Below are 27,737 nucleotides of genomic sequence, written 5' to 3'. Positions count from 1 at the left end.
GCTTTACTCTGGTCCAGAGGATGTGACTACGGACGCTCGCGCGCCTCATCGGCCCGTTCACTCGGTTTGTTTCTGTCCTTCTTCGTGTTTTCCGTCGGAATGGAGCTCGGTCGGAATTAGCGGGAGTCGCGCTCCTCGCCTCTGGAGATGATCCACCGGCAGCTCGCTGTGTCCCAGGTAGGTGGTGTCCATTACGGCGGCGCGAGCTGATGGAGTCCCTGCTACCAGTCTCCTAGCAGCGGGCCATCCATGGCTGTGTAGCTAACGCCAGACTACGCGAGAGTGGAGCCGTTAGCCTTGTGTGTGTGTGTGTGTGGGGGGGGGGGGGGGTCGGCATCGACACAAGATGCAACAACCGGGGGAGCACAGCCTCGTCAGGACCCCCCCCCCCCCCCGGCGCTCCCGTAGCACCATTTCCTGTCGGCATTGGGCTGAGTTGCGTTTGTGTGAGCCGGGGACTGTGCGGCGAAGCAAAGCTCGTGCACGAGTCCGAGGGCGCCTCGCGTCGTCTTCCGTGTAAAATGCCCCCCCCCCCCCCCCCCATTCACCGGAATGTAAAGAAACACTAAAGTGGTGCATTTCCTGGACGGTGCTTGGCGCGGTGGACCGGATGGATGTCAGCCCCCCCCCCCCCCCCCTTTGAGAGGGGATTCCTTATACACCGCAGCATCACGCAGCGGGGGGGGGGGGGGGGGGGGGGTCCTCTGATTCCTGCTGAATAATACCAACAACATAACAAAGAGCAGACCATGTTACTTATTACACACAGTTAGATGTAATTACATAGTACTTCTGTTATTATTATATACTATTTGACGTGGTGTTTACTCTTGGTTTAGTTCCCTCTGAACACTGATGAATAAGCACCAGGCCTTTAGTATTCACAAGACTAATATTCCTCTCAGGAAACATCCTCCGTAACTTGTGGTTATCGGGGCAGATCATCTTCACTTGTCAGCTGTTCATTCCATTTCAATTCATGTTGTGAGAAGGAGGGTTTGTCTAATTGTGTACGTCTCTAGTACTCTAGAGAAAGAGAAGGACACTGGGCATCAATTTGGCGCTGCGATGCGTGGCGTGACTCGGCCTGTGGTTCTGGAGATGTGACAGTGATATTCCTGCTGCACTGACCCCGAGCAGAGAGACGTACACCCAAGTGACAGCACCACTTCTTCTGCTTAATCACACAGTTTGGTGTCTCTGACCTCCACCCAAACACAACTAGCACAATCGAACTTCATAAAACAGTGAAACTTTCAATTTCAATCAATCCTCTTGTCTGCGAGGTGTCAAAAAGCATCTTTAAATACTGATCAAACACAGTCCATCCCTAACAGATACCATCAGATCTCCCTCTGCTGCTGGTTGTGCTGATGGGATGTGGGTACTGGATGGAGGCTTTGGACCAGCCTCAGGTCTCCATCATCGCTGTAAATGTGCATGTTTTAGAAAGGTCTCAGTACTTTTCCAAACATATGAGGGCTCTAACAACTGAAAGAGAAGATATCACCGCAGGAGTACGGCTGTTACATAACTAATAATCATATCTGTCTAATATTAATGTTGCACGGTGTACCGGTACTAGAAATACATATACACTGGGCCCGAGTGGACGTGTGTGTAACTGATGTTTTTTGATCAGATAATCCAGGAACTACTGATGAAAAAACGCCTTCAAATGTTTGATAAGGGTTTGTTCCTGGTAAGAATTCCAGGTCCCAAAGAGAGAACTGAAGGGCAGACCTGATGAGTCACCACGCTTTAGTATGAAAGGAGATCAGGTCCATTCTACCACCACGGCGCTGAGTGGGGGGGGGGGGTTACATGGACACTCCTCACAGACCTCTGACGGATGAAGCCTTTCACATATTAATAAGTGTTCCTACGTATGATGCAACGGTCTCAGCAGGGTTAGTTCATTGAATTCCATCAACTCCTCCGTCTGGGAGACCACCAAGAGCTCCTCTGTCCCCCTCTGCCGCAGTCTCAGGCCCGCCCCCAATGCTCTCATTGGTAGAGAGGCGTGACCCAAACCAATCCCGATGCCCCCCCCCCCCCCCCCCCTGTGACCCATGTCTGTCAGCATGCGTCCAGGCCACAGCGAGGCATCAACTGGCCCGGCCCTGAAGGCAGGTGTTACAGCATCACTGGAGGGCGTGGCCTCTGATTGCAGACACATCATGTGCTGCCCTCCTCTCCACGCTTGCCTCTCCACCGCAGCCATGGCAACCGCTTGAGTGTCTCCAGAAAGTCTCCTGAGAGCGTGGACACGTTCTTGGTTGCGCATCAGGAGCCGCTGTGATGCTCTGTTCCTCTGTGTCTTCCCCTCTCCGTTCCATCTGTGCTTCTGCTTCTCCTCAATTATTCATGTCTGCATGGTACAGGGATGGAAGTATGATGTGATGTAACTGTTCATACTTGAATCCCATCGGCTCCATTCACAGCCTGCTGTTTCCTTTGTGTGCTTTGTAACCCGCCGCCCTTCTCCTCCCACTTCCCCTCAGGTTTTGGTCTGCTTTGGGTTGACTGGTCATTATGCTGATGCAGCTCTGTAGTATCAAGGTCAGTGCCCCCCCCCTGCTCACCACCACTCAGTCTGATGCCTGGTGCCAATAGAGAGGTATCCACTTGATCTAATACCGAAGAAAAGCAACGAATCAAATCAGAATGAAATAAATATTACCACTTTATTCTATATATTCCTGAACTATGTTCTTTTGGACATCATTGTGCATCAGTCATCTCATTTCACTGATATCATATCACACGGTGCCACAAGCTTTCCTCTGAGCCTCGGAGCCGTCCTGTGCTGTGTGGAGGAGCTCTCCCTGAGACACACACACTGCTTTACTACCAGTGAAACACCACACATTATTATTGTGCTGGATCCTGTTCAATTGTCAGTAGGGTGTTTCTGACATTTTGTCCACTCTAAATTGTTCAGTTTACCCAGAGGAGCGTTGCTGTGGTCTTTTTGTGCTTTGCAGCTTTTCATAAACGATGGAGCACAGAATCCATGTGAGGGAGAGCCTCTCTGCCACTTACTGTATAATGGGACCCGGGGGGGGGGGGGGGGGGGTCACAGCAGAGTAGTAGTAGTAGATGTAGTAGGAGTAGTAGTGGTAGTAGTAGTAGAAGTTATTACACCTTCCTGACTGAGTCCTGAAGTCCTTTTACTCAGTTTGTAGGTTCACGCTTGTGTTTCAGGTTTTCATTTATTCATATTTATCCAAAGCACATTCAAACATTCAGCACAACGTTGTGTACACGCTCATCTGCATTCACACCTGGAAGAACAGGATCACTCGTTTAAAAAGGCTAATAATATTAAAAGTAGGAAACTACGTCATTGACACGCAGCTATAATAGAAATGTGTGTATTCAGATAAAGTGAGCAATGGAATTTCAAAGTAAATATACAGTATGTGTATGTGTTGGTGTCCGTCCTGCCCCAGCTGTCCTCGTGAAGGACAGGAAGTGACACTTCACTCAATCATTGGTGGACATGACATCACCATGCTGTGACATTATTAGATATATATTAAATCACATTAAACGTCATAAGCATTGAGCATCTTTGGTTATTAATGTCTTTCCTTTAGCTCCATATGCTATTACATCACTAGCATGCTATGCTAACTAGCTATGCTAACTATACAGGAACTACTCATTCAATTCAACCAGCTGGTTTGTTCTAATTCTTGCTGAGAGATATTTCTTCAACTATTCTTTTGATGTAGTTTGTCGGGTGAAATGCTCGATAACGAGTCAGAATCAGGAGCGAACACAAGGTTTTTATTGTCGGCACAGATCAGTGATCAGCAGCTGATTGCTCTGGACAGAAGGACAGACCCGAGAGTCCCACTGCTGACCCGAACGCACGCCGCCATCCCCACCACCTCTTCCTCCTCACTCTCTCTCTGTGGGACATCGTCACCACGCACCGCGGCCCTGCGCCATGTTGTCTTCTTGAAAAGCACCTTTCACGATTGGTTGTACTCTTGCAGAACTTGTACCAGAACCGGCTCCTGGGCCTGGCAGCCATGGCGTCCCCGACCCGCGGCAGCCAGACCCGGCAGCGCTGCAAGGACGCGGCTCGCCACAGCTACGGGCCGGACAGCTACGCCGTGAACGGTCTGACGCAGGAGGGCTTCATGCTGGGGCTGCCGCGCTCCACCAGCGACACCGATCTGGTCTCCCCGGACGCCCGCTCCACCCTGGCCATCAGCTCCTCCCACTACACCGTAGGCCAGTCCGAAGACATGGTGGTCACCTGGGACATCAAGGAGGAGGTGGACGCGGGAGACTGGATCGGCATGTACCTCGTCGGTAAGTCAGTTGTGACTTTAGGACACTCAATGACGGAATAATTAAAGATACTCAAAAGGTAGCAGGTAGAATACAGGGTAACAGAGGCGCGGGAACCCAGTGCACAGGGTCCTTAAAAAGTCTTAAAATGTCAATAATTAAAATCCGTGAAATTAAGGTCTTAAATTGTCTTAAATTGACCGTAAAGTTGCTGTAGCTATTACATTTTCAGCCGGTGTGCTTAATGACGAAAGGGAAGCACAGTGGCCACCGTAAAACATCTAATAGTTGATTAATTTAGTACGTGTGAAACAGGTGTGAAATGGACCAAATGGACCTTGGTTTGACATGTCAACCCTCCCGATTTTTCCCGGGAGACTCCCAAATTTCAAAGCCCCTCCCGAATTTCCACCCGGACAACAATATTGCTGCACCACCCGTCACTGGGCGCGCCGATTCAGACCAAACAATAATAAAGGTTACACCTTGAAGTCAAGCACGGCGATTAGAACGGAAAAAGATCAGACTAAAGGGGGGGGGGGGGAGGGAGCATTGCGCATCTGCCACTCGTCTCTTAGCAAAGAGGCGTCATGGCTACAGGTGTCAGCCGGGCGATGTCACGCCCCCTTTCCTGCTAATTGAATTTCACAGGTGCTGCTCATAGCTACGCTCCTTCAAGGTAGGGCTGCCAACCGTCCCGTATTACCCGGGACATCCCGAATTATGGGCAATTTTGATTTGTCCCGGCCTGGAACAGCTCCAGTCCCGATTTCACAGCCTGATAAGTCGAGTTAAATTATTTGTTGAGGTCTTAAAAAGCATTACATTTTACTTTTAAAATGGCGCAGGAACCCTGGTGCAGATCAGATGTTCTGAGAGGACACACACACACAGTCTGCCACTTTACAGTGAGATGTGCTACGATGAATCCCACTGTGACCTAGTGACCAGTGCAGTGACCCCCGTCCTCCACGTCCTGTTGAGCCAGCTGCAAGATGGCGTCGCTCCGCCAGGCGTAATGCTTCCACCCGTCACTGTTACGGGACACAGTGGACGCATTGAGATTCATGCCGGGGATACTTGGTGGTCCACACGTGTCTCTAAAGCACAGCCTAACAGGAGACGTGACTTCTCTGCAGCGCTCTGCAGGGCTCAGCAGCTTCCCTTTCTCTTTCCAGGTGAGGCTCTGTCTGAGAACTTCCTGGACTACAAGAACCGAGGCATCAACGGCTCTCACAGGGGACACATCGTTTGGAAGATCGACTCCAGCTGCAACCTCTGTGACTGTAAGTAACGACTCACTCGACCCTTTTTAGCACAACACCAATCAATAAATATTGTCTCGTTAAGTCGATTGTGCCGCTTCATCCAAGTGGCTTTGAATGTAATTCCGTGTCTCCAGCTTTAGTGCAGAGTTTAGATTGTGTGTCAAATACGTGGACTGGTTTCAACCTGCTGCCCTCATCTTTAGTCCATGAAATGATAGGACAGTGTGGTGAAAGGAAACTAACTCTCGTGTGTGTTCCTCAGCGGAGAGCCAGGTCTGCTTCAGGTACTACCATGGGGTCACCGGAGCCCTGAGGGCCACCACGCCGAGCATCACCATAAAGAAGGGCCCCGCGCCTGTGAGTCTCCCCTCAGGGCTTTGTTACCTGCACATGTCCGTGGCAATGTCTTATTTTGTCTCCTTTGTGAATGGGCTGCGCTCAGCGTGTCACCCTTCCACTGTGGGTAAACACCACGTTGAAGGACCTTGTGTGTGTTGCAGAGCCGTGATCAGCGGCCTCAGTAGCAGACAGCTACCTGTCAGTCGGACCCCACTGTGCTACTTAGGCATCCCATAATATTTACACAGGCCAACAGTTCCTCTCCCAGGAGGGGGTCACTGTCACCATGAGACACATGTGGCTGGAATACGACGCCATTTCAAAGCTGTCTGCTCAAGTCCTCTTGTTAGTATCAGTGTTCTCTTTCTCGCCAAAAGCCATGAGTTGACGTTTGTCAAAATGGTTTCCGATGACAAACTGGTGCTTCACCTCGTCTGAGGTGTCCTGAGCTGTTGCCATCTCTGCGTCTCTCCCGGGCCTCCAGGTTGTGCCTGGCGATCGGCTCATGGACGCATGATAAATGGCTCTGTGGAATCCTTCTGATAGAAACCTGTGGTAGATCTGGTACCAATATTAGTTCTGAACAACAAGAGCCGTTGTGAAGCTCCCATCAGCCCGACCAATGGCATGGGGGGGGGGGGGGGGATTGGGGGGATTGGGTTTCACTGCTTGCCTCCCCATTCTGCTGCTCTGTGACCCTGAAATGCTGATGGCGGCTGAACTTGATCTGCACTTGCCTCCTGAGGACAAATTCATAAAAATAACCGCCACAGAGAGGGAGACAGGGCGGAGGGGGGAGGAGCCTGGTTGGGAGAAGACAGGTGAGTCATTCACGGCGAGGGGGGGATTGGGTCAAAGAGCTGGAGGACGGACAGAGAAGAGATGGACGGAGGGAGGTCGGTCTGCTCTGACTGTTGTTTCATCTGGACAGAGAAGACACTGGGCTGGAGTTCTATGGGTGTGATGGACGCCATGTGTCTCCAGCTGGGACTGCTGTCTCCCAGACGTCCTGAGAGGGGGTCTGGCAGGAGGACGAGGCTCAGCTGGAGAGCCTGGGTAACACTTTTGCTCTTTCACAGATGCTCGTGATGGCTTGCTCGGTGGTCCTTGTTGTTCTTTCTGCAGCTTCTTGAATGTGTTTAGTGTCTGTAGTCGTCATCCTCCACACGGTGAAGCACAGCTGGGCGATACGGAGCTGTTAGATGTTTATCTCACCTTCACAAAGAGTTTATTCTGCAATGTGATTCATGAGAGGCATGATGCGTGACTGTAAACTGCCGATGGAGGGGGGGAGATGGTCGTTTCAGCTGAAGGACATATGGAGAGAGGACACGAGCGCCCCAGGCCGATGGACGTTAATGGTAACATTTGACCAGCGCCCCCACCAGAGCCGGCGGGTCTTGGTCTCCACTCTAACCGAGGGACACTCAGCTACCCGGTGCACAGGACCATGACCTCCTCCTACACCACTTTAAGCACAGTCTCTCAGGAATTCTACACCGTGTTACATTTGGGTCTGGAGCATATTTGACCATTGTTGAATTTGCCGCAGTACGATTGGTAGATTATGTAAAGTGTGTTGTAGATGGGACGTCTGAGGTTGGAATCATTGAGGACACTGGCTGACTGTCCTCACAAAGACAGATTTGCATCTCATTGAAACTAATTGTCCCGCACATCTGCCACTTCTTTATCCCCGTTTCTCTCTGTTCCCAGGCTCCTGCAGAGCGTTTCAGGAGTAGTTGTAACCGTGTCACGTTAGCCGTGTACAGCTACTTCCTGTACCGTCTACTCCTCACTGTGATATGAGATGACTACGAATAGTCGCTACCTATCCCCCAACTTTAGCTCTACTTCAACTTCTGAGCAGATTCTTGTAGAATGGCACTCCCACCCGCCGAGTGCGGATTAGCATTAGCATGATGCGCTAAATGTGGGTACGTTAGCATGTTGTGAATGCAAGTAGTTATAGTTATACCATATTTGGTTCAGTCAATGTTGACTTTCCAGAAGTTGAATAAATCCAGAGCGAAGATGGCAGCAGTTGGGATACTGTCCGATGTCTCAGCCATTATTACAGTTGTTTTGCACATATTTGACCGTGTTTCACTATTATATAAATGGTACAAAATATGACGCAACTCCTTCCCTGACAGGCTGAGCCCAAGCATCCCACCCGCCTCCACTTCCTCTGTCTCCCTCCCATCCCCCATCCCCCATCCTCCTCCTCCTCCTCTGCCAGGCTGTGGGATCAATGTCGGGATAATGAAGACAGAGTATTGATGGCAGGATGCCTGAAAGCAGAGCTCTACTGAACGCTGTGAGAGGAGGTTTCAAAACTCACATCACCTCATTTCAAAATAAAGTCCCGTCCAGCAGCTTTTTGTTTGGAAGTTTATACTGCAGGCTTTTGCTACTTTCATACTGTTATTTCCGCCTCTCTCTCCGTTATTAAAGAAATAACAAAATGAAGTGAGACGATGGCGCAAAAGAGAAGGAAGAATCGAGTGTTTCCTGTCTGTGTCCTCAGGTGTTAAAGCCGGTGGTCGTTCCTGAAGTCAACCCCGGACTGGGCAACAGGAGACTGGTTAACTTCTCCTTGTCAGGTATGGTACCAGTGTCTTTGTTCCTTCCACATTCTGAGGCTCCTCACCCAATGCTCTCGCCTCCCCTTGCAGCTCTCTGTGGAAACGTGTTAAAAAGATCAATGCTAGCTGGACCTAATGTGCAGACTTGAACTTGTGATTGGTCGGCGGTGAATGAAATCACCACAGAGCTCCTTAAACCCCCAGTCACCAAAGATCACTAAGACGGCTTCAAAGGCACATGTCCTACTGCTCCCTGCAGGATAAAGTTTGTTCTGGTTTAGAATAAAGGGTTGGATAAAATCCGATTCATTTTATTCCGATTCAAAAGATAATCGACTGATTAATTGATTATCATAATTATCGTTAGTTGCTGCCTTAATTGTAACTATATGCTTCTGGAAAACTGCCATTGCATCTGAGAAGGAGGCTAGAGCAGATAGTCACTTTGAATACACAACACGCCTTTTCTTAGACATTTAGAATCACTCGATTCTGGTTTCCTTATAGACCTACATGATAAAAACCTCTGGAAGCCAAAACCCGCCTTCTTCCAGGCTCATTTCCAAACTAGTTCTTGGTGTTTGCTGTCCATGGTTCTGCTGAGGTTCTAAAATGAAAAGAAATGATTTGAGATGTTTTTACTTTAGCTCAACATTTGACATTTGAGGTAAAGCCAACACTCCCGTTCACGTACTATTGGTCAAAGTACTGACTGTGAGTTTGTGTGACCCTCTGACCCTCTTCTCCTCTCCCTAAGACCTGCAAGCAGTTGGTTTGAAGAAGGGCATGTTCTTCAATCCCGACCCCTACCTGAAGCTCTCCATCCAGCCCGGAAAGCACAGCATCTTCCCCTCGCTGCCGCACCACGGCCAGGAGAAGCGCTCCGCCGTGGTCTGCAACACGGTCAACCCGCAGTGGAGCTCAGAGGTACCAGAGCGTCCATCAGACAGACGTTCAGGCCGCCCCCCGTCCCCCCCGCCTCTTCAACCCCGTGTACTCACAGGGAAATGTTTGCCACAGGGCGAGAACACTTTAGGAGAGGCGCAGGATCACCGTCGGTAGGGATGAGTGATTGATGGGGATGTGTCCTGATTGGTGCGTAAGACGGAGCGCGGCCTCTACCTTTACTCGGCCCCCCAGGACACATCCGCTGGTATCACTGGGAGTCCCTCTCGTGGTGGGCGGGGCTCTGCCTGCTCAGCAGTAATGTCTGATTCCAACGCGTCTTAGCATGCTAGTTCACTGCATGCGACTGCTTCAACTTCTCCTCTCCTCTCCTCTCCCCTCCTCTCCTCTCTCCTCTCCTCTCCCCCCCTCTCCTCTCCTGCTCACTGTTTATGAAGGGGAGACAGTCAGTCAGGGTGCGCCTGGGCTTATTGATCACCTGCCGGAACCGTTCCCTGACCCACTCCCCTGCTCTCCCCTCTCCAGCTGGGCTAACCACACCCCTTTCTGCTATTCTCACAATGGCATAGTCAACCGGCTGGCTGTCTAGTGCGTTGCGCCGCTGGAGGGTGGACGTCCCGCCGGTTGACTTTGCCATTGTGAGGACAACAGAACGGTTGGGCCGGGTTTCGGCCCATGTGCTCTGGGCGTTCAGACGCCGCTAGCAGAGTCACGTAGCTTTCTCATGAGTAAAGAGAACAGCCTGGAGGGCGAGGCGGCATCAGGCCGGACTAAACATTGGCTCCCAACGTTCACTGGTATAATGTTGTTGGGATAATCAAATGGAGTGAGAGGTAAACGCGGAGCTCCGCCCCCTGGTCACCAGGCCAGCTTCTTAAACACGATGGAGCTTGTATCAGCTATCGGTATCCCATGTGTGAACATCCCATTTAGCATTAACCGACACCATCTGACATGCAACAACCATTACAGCCTCCACCGTTGTTCTGTGTCCAGTGGTCCACCTCTACTTCTTCTCCCACTGTCTGTACTGGCAGATTACAGCCTATAACACCAGCTGGTGTGTTCATTTGCTTTAAATTCACCACATGATCCCGGTCCACGCTGCTTCAGACTGTGTGTGAGACCCTCTCCTCTCCCTGCAGAGGTTCTCCTTCGTGTCCCTGCCCACTGACGTCCTGGAGATCGACGTGAAGGACAAGTTCGCCAAGAGTCGGCCCATCATCAAGCGTTTCCTGGGGAAGCTGTCGGTGCCCGTCCAGAGGCTGCTGGAGAAACACGCCATCGGGTAGGAGCCAATGGCAGCGGGTGTCCCAGTAGTGCTGCGTTTCCAGGCTCCTCTCCCTCACACGTGTCTTGTGTCCACAGGGATCGAGTAGTGAGCTACTCTCTGGGCCGCAGGTTGCCAACCGACCACGTGTGTGGTCAGCTGCAGTTCCGCTTCGAGCTGACCTCCTGTATTCACCCGGGTACCAAGCGCTCTCTTTGTCCTCACATCGCCCAGGAGACGGGAAGAGATATGTCCCAATGTGTACATACAGGCATTTCTACAAACGCCACATGTTACTATAGTGATGACTGTACCGCACACACATGAACATACAAGAATAACAAATACAGAATCAGGTACAATGAGGTGCTTCATCATCCAAGAGCACAGATCTGTCATCCAAGCATGCGATTTATTCATTTGTCATGCAAGTAGTTTTTTTTGGGGGGGGGGGGGGGGTTCTGGGACACCTGCCAGGCGGTTTAACGCCACACAGAGAGAAGGACAGTGCAGATGAGAATGTAGCAGGCTGTGTGCACATGTCCACCACTGTCCCGCTGTCCTCAGTGTCCCCAGATGAACTGGAGGTGTGGAGGTAAAGAGGGACGGAGACACCGTGCATGTGCACCACCCGCTTTAACACCACCACCTGTCCTTGTGCTCTGTCCTCAGACGATGAGGAGATGTCCCTGGTCATAGAGGCAGCCTGTCCCCAGGGGGGGGCTGCAGCCAATGGTGCAGTCGAGGATGACACACTGAGTGTGGGACCGGACATGCCTGACCTCCCCCTGGACGCCGCCCATGCGCCCGAGACCTCGGCGCCGCCCCCCCCACCTGAGGAAGTCCTTCCCGAGGACGAGAGCGCCGTGAGGGAGGGGCCACGGGTGGAGCCGGAGGAGGGGGGCCCAGCTGGACAGCAGGCGGAGAACGGCGAGGGGGGGGCGCAGAAGGAGGAGCAAATAGCAGGGTGTGATCCACAAGCTGAGGAGGAGGCAACAGTAGAAGCGGACGAGGAGGTTGGGGGGGGGACGCAGCCGAAGCCGGACTCTGACAACCCTGAAGTGGAATCAGCAACCAGTGGGACCGCTTCTACCGAGGCCCCCACCGAGGGCAGCGTCTCCTTGCAGGAGGCCCCCTCCGAGGGGAGCAGCACCTTGCAGGAGGCCCCCTCCGAGGGGAGCAGCACCTTGCAGGAGGTCACACGGGAGGGGGTGGAGGGAGTGGAAAGAAGCTGCGTCCCCTGCGCCTGCCGCTCCCTCTTCACAAACTACAGCGGCCACGCCCCCCCGCGCCGCAAGACCCGCCCCTGCTCCCTCCCCGTGTCGGAGCTGGAGACGGTGATCGCGTCGGCCTGCGGCGAGCCGGAGACGCCGCGGTCCCACTACATCCGCATCCACCACCTCCTGCACAGCCTGCCCTCCGCCCAACACAGAACCCTGAGCCAGGAGGGGGGGGAGCCGGGAGGGGGGGAGGACACAGGCGACCGAGACACCACCTCCACATCGCCGACGCTCAAGAAAGAGGAGGGGCAGGAGGAGGAGGAGGAGGATACAACGCTGTCTCCATCTCAGGTACAGGGGTGGGGGGGTTCTTATTTGGAGACAGAGAGATGACGGACACAGGTGAGTGTCGTTCTGCTGAGGAAGGAGCAGCCTCCTAGGGACTCGCCTGGGGTCATGGAGGTGCTGATGTCATTCCTCCTGCAGGTCGCCGAGTGCCCCGCCCCTTGTTGCCGCCGCTCCCTGCCCCGCAGCCTCTCCATCGAGCGCCTCTCTGAGCTCAACCAGCTCCTGGAGGGGGACGGAGGAGGAGGAGGAGGACCCGCGGCCGTCAGGAGGAGGTCCCGCTCCTGCCTGGAGAGCGAGGAGGGGGACTCCAGCACCGGAGGAGAGAGGAGAGTCGGCGGCACCGCGTGTGAGTTTTGCGACACCTCGTGCTACAGCACCTCCTGCTACAGCCCCTCCTGCTACAGCACCTCCTGCTACAGCAACTCGGGCTACGAGGGGAGGAGCCGCGTCTGCAGCCACACCCGCCTCTCCTCGGTGGACAGCAACAGGCTCTCCGGCAGCACCGTGTTCTCCTCCCAGGACGAGGACGAGGACGAGGAGAGCGCCTTCGAGGCGCTGCAGGACGCCCGGCGCCCGGCGGAGGCCCAGGAGGGGGGCCGGGCAGGAGGAGAGAGGAGCGCGGGGCGGATGAAGGAGGCCGGGAGAGGAGAGCAGGGGGAGACGGCTGTGGCGGGGCCCAGCGACGGAACCGACACGGGTGAGATGAAACATGGCTTGTGATTGGCTGTCCAGCAGGACAGTTACTTCATATTTGCACTGCCAGCATTGTGACGTGTAGCAGGAGGTGCTGTGGCATCCCGGTGTCTCATGAAACACACTGCTGTTCCAGGTTGTTTGCCATTAGCACACCAGAGCACACTCCTCCTCAAGGTTCCCCACTGGAGCACAGGGCAACGTGCACACCTGTGTTCTCAGGTGGTCACCTGATCGGAGCTGCATGATTTAAGAGGTTATGTGAACCCGTAGACATTATTCAGGCCTTACACGATGCAGCGTGATACAGAGGTTGGTCTTTGGGAATGAGGACACGGGTTGTGTGTTGTGTGTTCTTTGAAAGGCTCGGTGTCGTAGTCGTAATAACGACAAAAATATGACTCTAAAAAGCGCTCAGTTTATCTTTGTCCAGTTGGACGTCGTCGTAGCGGACGAACATGTCCAATAAGATGATTCCTCGTTTGTCAAACTTAAGATGACTTCATTGAAAAAGTCCTTTCCTGTCTGCCTGTACTGTGTCTGCCATGAGGCTTCACCCCCTCATCTCACCTGTCAATCACAAGTCATCATTTACCATCATTGTACTTCTGTGCTTCTTCTGAAGTTAATGGGTGGGGGGGGGTTGGGGGCAGCTTGTCTTGCATTCAAATGCTTCTACTCCATCTCACTTTTCCTTGCACAGCCCCCCCCCCCCCCCCTTCTGTCCTGTTCCACACAGGGCCTCTCGGCCTTCAAAAGCTTTAGGCTCAAAATGTCAAAATGCAACAATCACCAGAGATAAACGGCATCCCATCGGTGTGAAAGAAAGTCGATGCTTTGTTGAAGTCCAGGACAGAAGACGCACACACGCCTCCACACAAATGAATTGTAATGTTTGATGTGATACATATCCAACATGGAAGGACACGCTGAACACTGACTTGGACTTTAGTAACAAACTTCAAAGCATTCAGTCCCACTTAAACCCACACTACTGCAGCAGGGAAGGTTGCATACTGGTCGTCTCCCAGTCCCCCCGCCGGTCCCCGTGGTCATTTACCCCGTGCTGTCTCTCTGATGTCCCGTAGGCTCCTCCCCTCCTGCTGGCCATCCAGTCCTGCGACCCAGCCATGACCTAAACCATTTCCCTGCTGCCACTGACCAAGCCTTACCTCCAAGTAAGAAGCCACGCCTCCCGGTCTTACTCTGGAGTCCCGCCCCTCCATCAGAGTGGCTGCATGCTGCCACGGCTCTGTGTGTGTGTGTGTGTGCTTTCCATTCATCTTCCATGTTACCGTGCCCCTCCCAGCACGCCTCCCGTGGGTTCAAACTGCTGCTTGGATCCGTCCGGCAGCTGCTCCGCATTGATGCAAAGCAGGAAAGGCCCGAACCCCCCCTCAGCGGGGACAGCATCATCCTTGCGCCCTGTCCACATACATGGGTTCATGGTTGATAACCTGCTTCCATCCGCCTCTTAAAAGTCAAACCGTGGGTTTCTGGGGGAGTTGGATACAGCACGGTGGGACTAATATAGTGAAGCATCCAGTTTGTTCTAGCTGCTGGTGCATGCTAAGCTACGCTAATGTGTCTCTAAAGCTGCTGTCCCACAAGACATCCCTTTCTGATGGGACCCGGTGCTTCGGTGAGTCCCACCTCCATCACGCTCTGCAGCAGAGCCCATTGGATCGGCCACTAGCAGGGCCTTTGTATCGGTGGTTCTGTTAAGGCTCTCATTGTGAGCTTCTTTACACTTAATGACATTCAACCCACTGCAACCGACTGACGCCCCCCCGTCCCCCCTCCCACAGACTGGGAAGCTCGCATCGACAGCCACGGCAGAGTCTTCTACGTGGACCACGTCAACCGCACCACCACGTGGCAGAGACCCGTCCACAGCAGCAAGTGTCACCACGGCGTCCCCCGCTCGGGGTCCACGCAGCAGATGGAGCAGCTCAACAGGAGGTCAGACCGCAGGACGTGTGGTCCCTCCCACGTCCACGTCTCACCGTCTCCACAGAAAGGCTTTCTTCTTAACAGCCTTAAGTGTGAAAACACATAGATACACACAGAGGTGGAAAGAGGAACAACATGTTGTACTCAAGTAAAAGCACTGTTACTTAAGTAAAAAAACTTTACAGTAACGCGAGTAAATGTAATTCGTTACTTTCCACCTCTGGATACACAAATAGCTCTATGTACAGAAGGCAATAGGTGAGTGGAGTGGAGTCAGCACAGTGCAGTAGTGGTTAGGCTGGCATCTGGTGACTGGGAAGGTGTACTGTGTGCTAAAAGGAGCAGTGCTATCCACAAAGTGATACACTGCACATACGCTTTATTGTGAACCCAGTAATACTCCACAAGCCTTGTGTGTCAGAGGGCGGCTTGTTGATTCTGCAGGTACCAGAACATCCAGAGGACCATGGCCTCCGAGGAGGACGGGGGGAGCCCCGTGCTGGAGCGCAGCGGCAGCACAGAGGCTGATTGTGATTCGCCTCCTGCAGGTACCGCGCTGAGCCCCCTCACGGGGTACGCTCACTGCCCCTCCCAGCCTGAAAGTACCTCACCCGTCTTCTGTCTGCAGGCCCCGCCTCCCCTGTCAATCACCAGAAGATCAGCCACCTGCTGCAATCACCGGCTGTCAAGTTCATGACACACCCCGAGTTCTTCACCGTGCTGCACAGTAACTATGTGAGTGGACACCTATCTAATATCCTATCTAATGCTTCCTCCATCCGTATATATCTATCTACACATGTCTATGCATCCTCACTACCAAATATGGAAGGACCCGTAGAGTACGGAATGCTGTTTTATTCACAATTAAATAAATGAATAAATACATAAATACATGAAATATGCATTTGAAATACATCGTGAAATAAATAAATGAGGCAATACATAAATATTAAATAAATTTAATTATTTCATAAGTACACATTTATTTATTTCAAGAGACTTTTATTTCATAATGGCCCTTTTATTTCTTAACACCTGGGAGACACCAACGAGCTGGTATGTGCACACATACAGATAGCTGACAGTTCTTTCATTTGCATGACATGTTATTTGGAATTGAAACAATTGGTTCTCAGCAGTCACATGTCACGACGTCAAAGATCTCATGTGGGGGTGATGCCTCTTGAAAAGGTCCAGTGAGAGAGTGACTCTCCCCCCGTCCCCTTCCAGGCGGCCTACCGGATGTTCACCAGCAGCAGTTGTGTGAAACACATGATCCTGAAGGTGCGTCGCGACGCCAGGAACTTTGAGCGCTACCAGCACAACCGGGACCTGGTGGTCTTCCTCAACAGGTTCGCAGACCCTCAGCTGGAGCTTCCCCGAGGCTGGGAGATCAAGACCGACCCGCAGGGCAAGGTGGGTCACCCATCGGTCACCGCAGCACAGGGCTGATACTCAGCATGAAGCCAGGAAGTAGTGCAATGATCTAAAGCAGGGGTCACTAACTGGCAGACTGCGGTCCGGATCCGGACCCGGAGGCCGTCCCATCCGGACCAAAAGCTACAAAAGGCTTCGACGGCGCAGCTTTACTTGTCTTTACTGTAGTGGCTTAAAGCACATCCCCCGTGATGCCACACGACCGAGTACGCTGCTGTCTCAGTACTGCGGACAGACGAGAGACCGGGGGTGCGAGGGCAAGGAGGGAGGACTCAGATGCGGAGTTAATGAAAAAATAAAAGGACTTTAATAGTCAACAACTCAAAACCAAAATCACTCCAAACAAAAAAAGGACCAGAAGGAGACAAAAACAGGGACCTGGCCTTGAACACACAGACTTGAACACATGGACAGTCAGCATGTAATGACACCTCACAAGACAAGAGACTCACAGGGCTTAAATACACGAGGGAGGTGCAGGTGATTGGACACAGGTGGAAACGATCAGGCAATCACAGGACAAGGCAGGAAGTGAAGTTAACCCAGGAACACAAGAGACATGAGACTACAAAATAAGACAAGAAGCAGACCCAAACCGTGACAGGAAGAAAGGAAAGATAGCGAAATTTGAGAAAAAGACGAGTGAGACGGAGAAAGGAACGGCTGAGAAAATGAGGAAGAAAAATATGCTTCCTGTGTTGTTAAAAGGTGTTTATTTATTATTTATAATCAAATGTGAAGCAGAAAAGGGGAAATTCAAGCCTATTTTAAGCGCTTTATTTGAACATGAGGACATTTTCACGTTTTAAATGCAGCCCTACTTTTATTTAATTGAGAGAACATTATTCATGTTTGAAGCACACACATATGTTCATATTGTCAAAAGAGTTGATTGATTACATGCAGATGTTGATACAACTCTATTCCTCTATTTAATCGCATTAACTAGTCACATTATGATCTTCTGGACCGTTGCTTCTAGAACTTTTCTCTAACTGGACCTCTTTACATTTTAGTTGAAGACCTCTGCTCTAAAGGGAGAAACCAAATACCAGCAGTGAGATGTATGAATCAGCACAGCAGACGCTGTACAGCCTGTTTTTCTGTGTCCCAGTCTTTCTTTGTGGACCACAACAGCCGAGCGACGACCTTCATTGACCCCCGCATCCCGCTGCAGAACGGCCGGCTGCCGGGCCACCTCGCTCACAGGCAGCACCTGCAGAGACTCCGCAGCTACAGCGCCGGGGAGGTAGCGTGCCGCACACCGAGCACAGGTTCACCCTGCGTTCTCTCCCTCTCAGGGGACACAAGGTTCTCACGTCACCTGAAGGCATCGTAGATGTTGCAGAGGGTCTCGGCTGGTGATCTGCACCCAACACACTGCTCCTCTGATTCTGTACAGCCTCTGTCCCCGAACCCTCCCGTGGGCACAGTCCTAACGCAGCTGGACAGACTCATTCCGACACGTCTGTCCTCACTAGACGACACATGTCAGAAAAGGCAGTGTTTGAATTTATAGATTAAATATTGTTTGACAACGACGGAGCACAAGATGGACATGATGCCTGTAATAGAGCAGTTTGATTGGCTACACACGGGATGTGATGTTGAGTAGAAGGAAAACACTCACACTAAACAAGTCCTGTTTGTTGTTCTGGACGTTAGCTACTAGCATGCTATTAGCATCGGCAGAAGACCCACGAGGACCATTAAGAGGTTTGCAGGGTCACATCTAATGGTGTCCCGGTGTAAAAGGTGTCCCCCTGCTGTTTGTCCTCAGGCCTCGGACGTGTCCAGGAGTCGGGGGGCTTCTCTGATGGCCCGGCCCGGAAACAGCCTGGTCGCCGCCATACGGAGCCAGCACAACGCCCCGATGAGCGCTCCGTGTAGGTCCCCCGTGGTCTCGGCGCTCAGCGAGGGGACGCGCTGTGTAGTGATGTCTGCCCCTCTGCCTTGTCCCCACACAGCGTACAACGACAAGATCGTGGCCTTCCTTCGACAGCCCAACGTCTTTGACATGCTGCAGGAGCGCCAGCCCAGCCTCGGCAGGAACCACGCCCTGAGGTACGCTTCCTTCCTCCTGGGGGGGGGCCTCAAACACATACACAACAAGGAGAGTCCCGCACACATGCTGGCGCCTCTTTATTGGTGTCAAGTGTGCCGTGACATGGGAGACGTACAATTCCACCACAACAAGAAGGAGCGAGTGGTGAATGTCATCACAGATCATCAGTGGACCAATTAGATTGGATTGGAATAGCATGAATACAGACGCAGCTCATGGAGTCATGGAGGATGCCCACATGTAACAGCACTGATGAGGACTTTGTCCTGCTCAGGGAGAAGATCAACTACCTTCGCACAGAAGGCACCCAGGGGGTGGAGAAGCTGTCATGTGATGCCGACCTGGTCATCCTGCTGAGGTAAAGCACACGCTGAGTGTGTGGTGCCAAGACACAAAGGGCTGCACTCACCCGATCAAACACGTGTTTTGTGCTTTTCACCTGCCCCTGTAGTCTCTTCGAGGAGGAGATCATGTCGTATGTTCCTCCTCACCCCATCCACCCCGGCTTCAGCCTGTCTCCTCGCTGCTCCCCCGCCTCCTCCCCACAGAACTCTCCTGGTAGGTCTTTAGCACGACACTCGTGGAGGGGCGATGAGGTAATAATCCCTTTATTTAAGATTGTGTGGACAGAATTATAGAGGTCTGATCTATGGAAGACCTTAGAAACGTGTAATGAAAATGAGCACAAGGTCTAATGCATTTAATGGTCAACACACAACACAATAGCAAGTTAAAGGTGAAGAGCAGCATGGACCTGCAAACATTAACGCAGAGCATCTCTTCTTCATGAGGAAACTAAGACAAGGACCAACAATACGTCATCCTCTCACGCACTGCAGCCTGAGATCATAACAGCTCTGAGGCCCCGAGACACCTCACGCTGCGGCTCCATTCTACCAAAAGTAGTTCCCTGTGGTCGGATGCTGCAGCCACTGAGACGCACTGCTGCGACTGCATTGAGCTCCTGACGGTGTGTGTGTGTGTGTGTGTGTGTGTGCAGGCCTGCAGAGGGCGAGGGCTCCTGCTCCTTACCGAAGAGACTTTGAAGCCAAGCTGAGAAACTTCTACAGGAAGTTGGAAGCCAAAGGCTACGGACAGGGCCCGGGCAAGATCAAGTAAGACGCCATTACACCGTCATGGATGTGCAGCCACTTATGTGTATGTGGGGACAGGGCCACCGCTACCATCCAGGCAAAGCCCTCTGAAGTAATGGTCAAATAAAGTGGAAAAAACTCATTATCTGCCAGAGTTGTATTCTGCAGACTTCAGACACTGAAGCGTTGAGTAGAGGGCGTGGCCTGCCATGGCGTGGCGCGGCGCGGCGTGCTCTGGGAGCCACAGTGAGTTGTCCTGCTCGTTGCAGGTTGCTCATCCGGAGAGAACACTTGCTGGAGGGAACCTTCAACCAGGCGATGGCGTACTCCCGCAAAGAGCTGCAGAGGAACAAACTCTATGTCACTTTCCTGGGAGAGGAGGGGTGAGACACACACACACACACACACACACACACACACACACACACACACACACACAGGGCAGCGTGTGGGAATTTGAATGTTTTCACTGCAGCATTTGGAGTGATTGTTCATAAGGAATACAGTTATATTGTATAACTCGTACTGTGTAATCCATCTGAGAGGGTTGTACACACCTGAAGCTCTGTTCAGTCCATTGGCCAATGGATGGGGATAGCCCATGAAGCCCCGCCCCCTGCTAATAGGAGCACTCTTTGTTGTTTTATTTCTGTTGAATGTTTGTGTCGCATGCCACACATGAAGTAAATGCAGTGGACACATGACACACCTCCTCTTTAGTCTCATATGTCTCATCGGCTAAAACAACATCTCTGGAATCAACGTGTATTGTTCTCTCAGGTTGGACTACAGCGGGCCGTCCAGAGAGTTCTTCTTCCTGTTGTCTCAGGAGCTGTTTAATCCGTACTACGGCCTGTTTGAGTACTCGGCCAACGACACCTACACCGTGCAGATCAGCCCCATGTCAGCATTCGTGGAGAACCATCTGGAGTGGTGAGCTGTGCTGAGCGTGGGACACACACACACACACACACACCTACGGACTCCCTGTTCATACCTGCTGCTCAATTCAGCTGCTCTCTAGCTGGACCACTTCAGGTGTCCATCCAGAACAGCGAAACCTGGAGAGACGCGCTGAGAAGCGGAGGAAGGTTTTCTCATGTTGTGTTTAAATCTGTAAAAACACACATATTAGTTTCTGTAATTCTAACTTTTGGCCACAAGGGGCTGAAATACACCTCCACTTGCTTCAAATGCTTTTCTAGCCAAAGAGAGGCATGAGGGTAACGATACATGTCTTACTAACACACTATTGATGGCTCAAGCTCACCTGCCTTTAGCCCTTTGGAGGGTGTGGGCTCACTGCGCCCCCCTGTGGCTGCAGTGTGCACTACAACAACATGCAACACCACCCTGACAAAAAGATGTAATAAAACAACACACTTTTCTCATTGATAATAGGGGACGGTATAATAAGTGGCATGTTTTCATAGCTGCTGAATGATTTGTCTATTTGAACAGTTGTCATTAAGTTGTGTGTTTTTCTAACGATACTAGGTCCAATGTTAAGAGGGACAAAATATCTGTACACGTTTGTATAAATATGTGAAAGCGTGTTGGATTCAGTTCCTTCAGCAGCACGACATTAAAGTCAACAGGGAACAAAGTGAATAGCAACAATTTTACTGGTTCATGTGTCAAAGTCACTGATTCTATGATTTACTCTAATGTTCCTCGTCTGCGTCTGCGTGTGTGTGTGTGTGTGTGTGTGTGTGTGTGTGTGTGTGTGTGTGTGTGTGTGTGTGTGTGTGTGTGTGTGTGTGTGTGTGTGTGTGTGTGTGTGTGTGTGTGTGTGTGTGTGTGTGTGTCTAGGTTCCGTTTCAGTGGGCGTATCCTGGGCCTGGCTCTGATCCATCAGTACCTGTTGGATGCTTTCTTCACCAGACCCTTCTACAAGGCCCTGCTCAGATTGTCAGTACACCCTGTGTGTTGGTTCTCCTGCAGGCACACACACACACACACACACACACACACACACTGTGAGAGTCAGAAACATCTGGTTCTTTGATGTGAAGAAGGCAACTCCATTTCCTTTGGGTCCATGTTTCGTGAGGATCATTTTTCATTAATTAACCCTCAGCACCATCATAGGCTTTGTCCAAAAGAGATGAGCTGACAGGAGCTTCTGTGTGTGTCTGTAAGGGTGCAGATAAAACCAAAAGAACCTGTGCGACCCTTAAAGAGCGCACAAACGAGAAATGCTCCCCTACCTGCTCGGCTATTGGCACAAATCTACAAGGCTCACTACATTTTTCACAGAATATGAATGATAACACAAAAACCTCTCTTTCACTCATGGTTAGTGGTTGGGTGGAACCATGTGTTTACTCTTTAAATCATAGTGACAACAGAAACTACCCAAATGACCCTGATCAAAAGTTGACATGCCCCAGTATTTTGGTCTCATCACTCCAATGACTTTGCTCCAGACGTTTTGAGGCTTGTCTCTGTGCTGTTTGCCGTATTGTGAGCTGGATTCTTTGTGGCATTTGCACAGTAATGGCTTTCTTCTGGCAACTCGACCATGCAGCCCATTTTTCTTCGTGCCTCCTTATTGTGCATCTTGAAACTGCCACACCACATTTTTCCAGAGAGTCGTGTTTTTCAGCTAGTTAAGTTATTTTTGGATTCTTTGCATCCCGAACAATTTTCCTGGCAGTTTTGGCTTAAATTGGTTGGTGTACCTGACCGTGGTTTGCTTTCAGCAGAATCACTAATGTTCCACTTCTTAATTGGAGTTTGAACAGTGCTGATTGGGATTCTCAATTCCCTGGATATCTTTTTACATCCCTTCCCCGTTTTATGCAGTTCAATCTGACAATTCTTTTGCTTTCCCCATGACTCACAATCCAGAACCGTCCGCGCAGCACTGGATGAAAGACGTAAGGGTCTGTCAGGAGCCCAGAAACTCTCACACACTGATTACAAGCTAACAGATCCCAGTTGTGGATGGTTACCTTCAGGAGCCGTTTGTGTTAACTTGTGTGCATGTTATCAAATTACCAGGGTATGTCAACCACTAACCATCAATATCATTCATATTCTCTGAATAATAATTATATATATTTATATATATGGCATCTGACACCGTGATGAGAGTAGCTGCTCCTTTAACCAGAAGCTCCGTGAACAGTTGAAAAGTCCTTTGCTGAATGTGATGTCACGCGGAGAACTGGAGACGAGACAAAGTGAAGCAGATCCAGCATTCGTCCGTCCAGGAGTCCTTTGATCCAGCAGCAGCCCGGCGTGACTCACTGACCCAATCTGTGTCCCTCAGGTCCACGGACCTGTCTGATCTGGAGTACCTGGACGAGGAGTTCCACCAGTCTCTGCAGTGGATGAAGGACAACGACATAACCAACATCCTGGACCTCACCTTCACTGTCAACGAGGAGGTCTTCGGCCAGGTGGGCTGCACAGTGTTGTTGAGCCACAGTGTGTTTCTGTCCCGCGTGGACGAGCTTCATCCCCGCCGCTCGGTGCGTTGCCAGGTGACGGAGCGGGAGCTGAAGTCGGGCGGCTCCAACCTCCAGGTGACTGAGAAGAACAAGAAGGACTACATCGAGCGCATGGCCAAGTGGAGGGTGGAGAGAGGAGTGGTGCAGCAGACCGAGGCGCTGGTCAGAGGCTTCTACGAGGTAAGCCCGGCTCTTCCGCTTCGTCCTCATCTGAACAGAGCCAGGAGGTCACATGGGTGTGTCCCTCCGTCCCAGGTGGTGGACTCCAGGCTGGTGTCGGTGTTCGATGCGCGGGAGCTGGAGCTGGTCATCGCCGGTACCGTCGAGATCGACCTCATCGACTGGAGGAGCAACACCGAGTACCGAGGAGGTGTGTGTGTGTTGTGTTCGGCTAGGCGTAGTGGGTCATGATGCTCTGCTTGTGTAGACACCATCTGTGTGTCCTCCATCTGAACTCAGCCCGCTCAAGAGGACATTCAGGCAGCACGGCGCTGATCACACCAAGCTAGCAATTGATGATAATAGTAATGTCCTAACATATCACACGCCTTGTCACATGTCACCCCACCAGGTTACCACGACGGCCACATCGTGATGCGCTGGTTCTGGGCCGCCGTGGAGCGCTTCAACAACGAGCAGCGGCTGCGCCTGCTGCAGTTCGTCACCGGGACGTCCAGCGTGCCCTACGAGGGCTTCGCCTCGCTGCGCGGGTCCAACGGCCTGCGGCGCTTCTGCATCGAGAAGTGGGGCAAAGTCACATCGCTGCCGAGGTACCCGACCAATCGGCTCTCATCACTTTGCTCGTCAAAGGCCGCCATCTGAACGAGGGGCCCAGGCCCCACCCAACACCGGCGTCGCCGTGTCCTGAACGCAGCACGTTGCCTTCAAGGTCGCCAGAGAGTGTGTTGGTTCCGTGTGTATTATTTCAGTACAGCAGGTTGCTACGACGACACAAGGATCTATTTGTAGTGTTTCCTCCCCTCTCTACGTCAGCCAGATGTGACCTCGTGCACAGTGCGTGCACGTGACCTCACAGCAGCATTTGGTGTAGGAAACGTGTTGGAGTGAGCATGCTCAGTGGACACAAGATGAGGGGTAAATGGCGGTAGACCTTGTGTACTGGACTTACAGACGTGTTTCTGAGCATTTCCTTCTTGTGGGTATCTTGTGGGTGGGGGCGCCATTTAGCATTTAACCCATGGGCTCACCTCGGAGGCGAGGTGTCTTCATGCAGCAACACCAAGGGAGGTTGGTGGGGTCTGACGGAGATTACAGTCTGTTCCCCTTGTGATTGGTGGAGGAGCGGGACAGCAGAGGTGATAGCCCTGATGTCACGTCATAGTCGGGTCACGTGTGTGTGCTCAACACCTGCAGAGATTGAACATGTGACCTTTAGCTTGAAATAGTGGTTATTTCCACGGTGGATAGCCGAAATGATAACGGTCAGAGCTAAGCCGCGCCCCCTTTACGGCAGAGTAAAGCGCTGTGACAGTTCCCTGTGCTTTTGGTGTGAACGCAGCATCCAACGCTGACACTGATGTCCCTCTTATCATCTAACTGTGGAGTCCCTTCAATCACACACAGATGTAGCGTCGCTCAAGATGTCCTTGGTCCTGCTAAATACATGTTTGTTGTAGTATTGTACATTGTGATGTGAGTCTTAACAGCTGTCCCCCCCCCTCTCTCTCAGGGCTCACACCTGTTTCAACCGCCTGGACCTGCCTCCATACCCCTCGTACACCATGCTGTACGAGAAGCTGCTGGTCGCCGTGGAGGAAACCAGCACCTTTGGCCTGGAGTGAGTGGAAGCCCCACAGCAAGGACACGGTCCCTTCCTGTGGGACGCCTGTGGGACGCCTGTGGGACGCCTGTGGGACGCCCGTGGGACACGAGAAAAGAAGCTTCCCTCGCTGGCATAAAGATTCCTGGATTGCACTTCTAACTTTTACTGTTACTGTACCGTGTGTTAGAGCCTCTCATTTAACTAATAGGATCTCCATGGCAACACCTAGCACTTACTGTGAAATGACAGCTGCCCAATGGCACTGGGAAAAGCCCCGTCACACTCAATCTAATATAAAAACTGTGGACAAAAGAATCTTTAGATGAATTCCTACTCGTTGATCACCTGAACAACCTCCAGCCTGCTGTGCTGCTGTAAAGATGAGAGAAACAGAAACAATTCTACGTAGTCCAGCAGAATGTGTCCATGGGCTTTAGAGAAGTATAATGCAGAGTTTAAAGGTGGATGAGAACTGGGAGCCCCGAAGCCAAAGGAACTATGATGTCTGCACTCTGAGAGGAGACTTTGAATACAACATCACGCACAGATGGGAGGATTGATCACTGTTTAACGGCTGTGTGTCCTCACACAGGGAAATGCTGAATAGAGATAGGAGTGTTGTATGAATGAGTCATGAATACAGGGATACTTCACACACAATAAACTCAGAGAGCACACCAACCGAGTACCCTTTAAATCCCTGCTTGTGACCCCCACTACCGTGGAGACCCCAGAGGTATTGGTGTCTTGCAGGAAGGTCTACATGTGGACCTGTACCACCCCAGGGTGCGGTCCTCCTCCTAAAGGGCTGCGCTGTTAGTGACTCCAGTGGCCCTCAACAAGACAACAGTGTCCAAAGTAGCCATCGACCTGCAGTTCAGGCCTCCTCCACTAGAAGCAGTGGACACTGAATCCTTCTGTCCACGTCCAGCATCTCAGACCCGCACTGTCCCACAACAAAGCAGCACGCAGCTCTCCAAGAACCCCCCGGTGGACTGCTCAGCTCCCTGCACCGGTCCTACTGCCGGCCGGGGGCCACCGGGGGCCCTGGGACAAACCTGTGTAATATATGCAATAGTTGAGACCTTTGCTGCGATGGTCTGCATGGTCCCTGTACAGGAGCCTGGTCTCCGGATGCTTGCTGGCGCCGACCCAAAGGCCCCTCGGCTCTCTGCTGTCCACATGTTGGACTGGAGTCAGGGTGGGGCTGACGGAGGACACGGCGAGCATCACCGTCACCACACGCTAACACAGTCCATCGCCATGATGACAATCTTTCCCCGACCCCAACGTACCGTAGTTGCCAAGCGACGATCTTGTGCAAAACAAAACCTTTTTGTTGTGTTGCAGTTGGGAGACACGCCAACGTCACAGGTTATCCACCCGCGGCATGCTGGGATGGGATCCAGCCCGGAGCAGATAAACGCAACACACGGCCCCCGTTTGGCTGAGTTTGACCTCAGCTGGACCTTTGGCTCGGGTTCAAAGGTCACGTTTTTATTGTTTTTACCCAAATGGTGCTTTATCTGCGTACGAGCTGCAGAATTTACCACCACGGGTACTGGGCTTTTCAGCAACACTTTCCTGCAAAAGTATATATATATATATATATGGATATCCATATATTAGCCAGATCAGTAGAACTACAATCATCCTAATGGCTGTGACGAGGCCTTGTCCACGCATCGCTACATCCAACAGGACCAGGTGGTGATCATGCATCTCCCCCCTCTTTTCTTCTTTTTTTCTACAATCTTTTGTACTGTTATTTATACTGACTTGTATTTATGAGGAAAGGGAAGTTGCGCAGCTTTCCTTAAATGTTTTCTTTGTTGTTGTTTTGATGATATTATGATCAGAATCTGGGGTTTGACGAAGCTCTTCTGTTTCCGTTTCCATTCTTATTGGTCTACCCACGCTCGGTGGTCACATGACCTATTCAGGTTCTGTTGATGTTTTCCGCCCATTTCTTGCTATGCCATAGATGTCAGCTGCATGAATCCAGCAAATACTCGCGTCCGGACATTACAAAAAAAGATCATATATGTCATTTGTGGAAACTGTGGAGACTGTGTATGGAAGTCTTGTTTTTATTGGGTTGATCATGTGGAACAAACTATTGTGGAAAAGTAATGGCTGCCACTGTGTAAGTGCATTGATAGTAGTCATTGTAGACCTTGTGCATTTAAACAGGCTTATGGGGAGGTGTCTGCCGAAAGGTACGCTGTTTGTGTCTTTTCATTGCTCTCATTTCTTTTCAAAGGGGAATATTTGGAAGGCGTGATGGGTGGCGGGTGGCCCTGAAGCCGAGTAGTGCGTTTTACAGTTTGTACATAATGTTACAGGGTTGTGCTCTATCTCCACCACACAACTGAGCTCATGACTCAATAAAACAGTCACTTTGCTATGCTGCTGCTGTTAGTGTGCGTACATATTGTATTGATCACACGCAACAACACAAGGTCACAGAGTACTTACTTTTGGGAGAAAGTTCAAATGAATTTGAATTAAAGGCCTGAGTGCGAGGACCCTGGGTGTAACACTCAACGTGTCTACTTATGGTAAGTCACTCTGGATAAAATATCAATGAAATGTGTGTAAAAGCACCAAACTAGATTCTACGGAGCTTTCAGACACTTTTCAGCCCACTTTGTGACATTGTGAGGCCAACGTTAGCTCCCCAGAACACACTGCAGGGCCTCAGCAGTTCATTCTGATTAGATGTTATTTTTAATATTAAAAGAGATGTTGAAGCTTCTTACAATTAGTTCACTATTTTATATTTCTACTCAGTATTGAACATTTCTCCATAGTTTTCACATCCTGTTGCCATATAACGCAGCTCAGAGCACTAAGGTCCACCCCATTGGTCAGCCCGTCTGTCAATCACAACGAGCTCCCATGGTTACCAGTAGCGCAGCACCTGAGCGACTGAGCGGCCAGTGAGCCGCTGACAATCAGCCACAGGACCGCTGAGGACCGGGCAGAGAACCGATAACCAGGC

The 27,737-nt window shown here is 51.4% G+C and overlaps 1 protein-coding gene across 2 annotated transcripts; it reads left to right on the top strand.

The window, feature by feature from the left end:
• Window positions 1-27,145, top strand: LOC119198548 (E3 ubiquitin-protein ligase HECW1). 2 transcript variants are annotated; one of them, XM_037455869.2, is made up of 30 exons: window positions 1-177; window positions 2,505-2,562; window positions 4,008-4,329; window positions 5,487-5,594; window positions 5,839-5,933; window positions 8,446-8,521; window positions 9,261-9,430; window positions 10,555-10,697; window positions 10,778-10,878; window positions 11,352-12,250; window positions 12,386-12,944; window positions 14,029-14,118; window positions 14,749-14,902; window positions 15,338-15,441; window positions 15,522-15,628; window positions 16,127-16,312; window positions 17,448-17,582; window positions 18,114-18,219; window positions 18,301-18,397; window positions 18,673-18,756; window positions 18,850-18,956; window positions 19,399-19,513; window positions 19,762-19,875; window positions 20,273-20,425; window positions 21,305-21,403; window positions 22,770-22,899; window positions 22,984-23,130; window positions 23,206-23,320; window positions 23,522-23,720; window positions 24,641-27,145. In XM_037455869.2, the coding sequence occupies exons 2-30, from the start codon at window positions 2,536-2,538 to the stop codon at window positions 24,750-24,752; spliced, it is 4,854 nt and encodes a 1,617-aa protein (XP_037311766.2). In that variant the 5' UTR covers window positions 1-177; window positions 2,505-2,535; the 3' UTR covers window positions 24,753-27,145. The 2 variants fall into 2 exon arrangements, with proteins under 2 accessions (XP_037311766.2, XP_037311765.2); XM_037455868.2 differs by lacking the exon at window positions 2,505-2,562.
• The last annotated feature ends 592 nt before the right edge of the window (window positions 27,146-27,737 follow it).

Source organism: Pungitius pungitius, chromosome 19, assembly GCF_949316345.1.
Source record: "Pungitius pungitius chromosome 19, fPunPun2.1, whole genome shotgun sequence".
Classification (NCBI taxonomy): domain Eukaryota; kingdom Metazoa; phylum Chordata; class Actinopteri; order Perciformes; family Gasterosteidae; genus Pungitius; species Pungitius pungitius.
The sequence above is the reverse complement of the archived record's forward strand: the minus strand, read 5'-3'. Positions and strand labels throughout refer to the sequence as shown.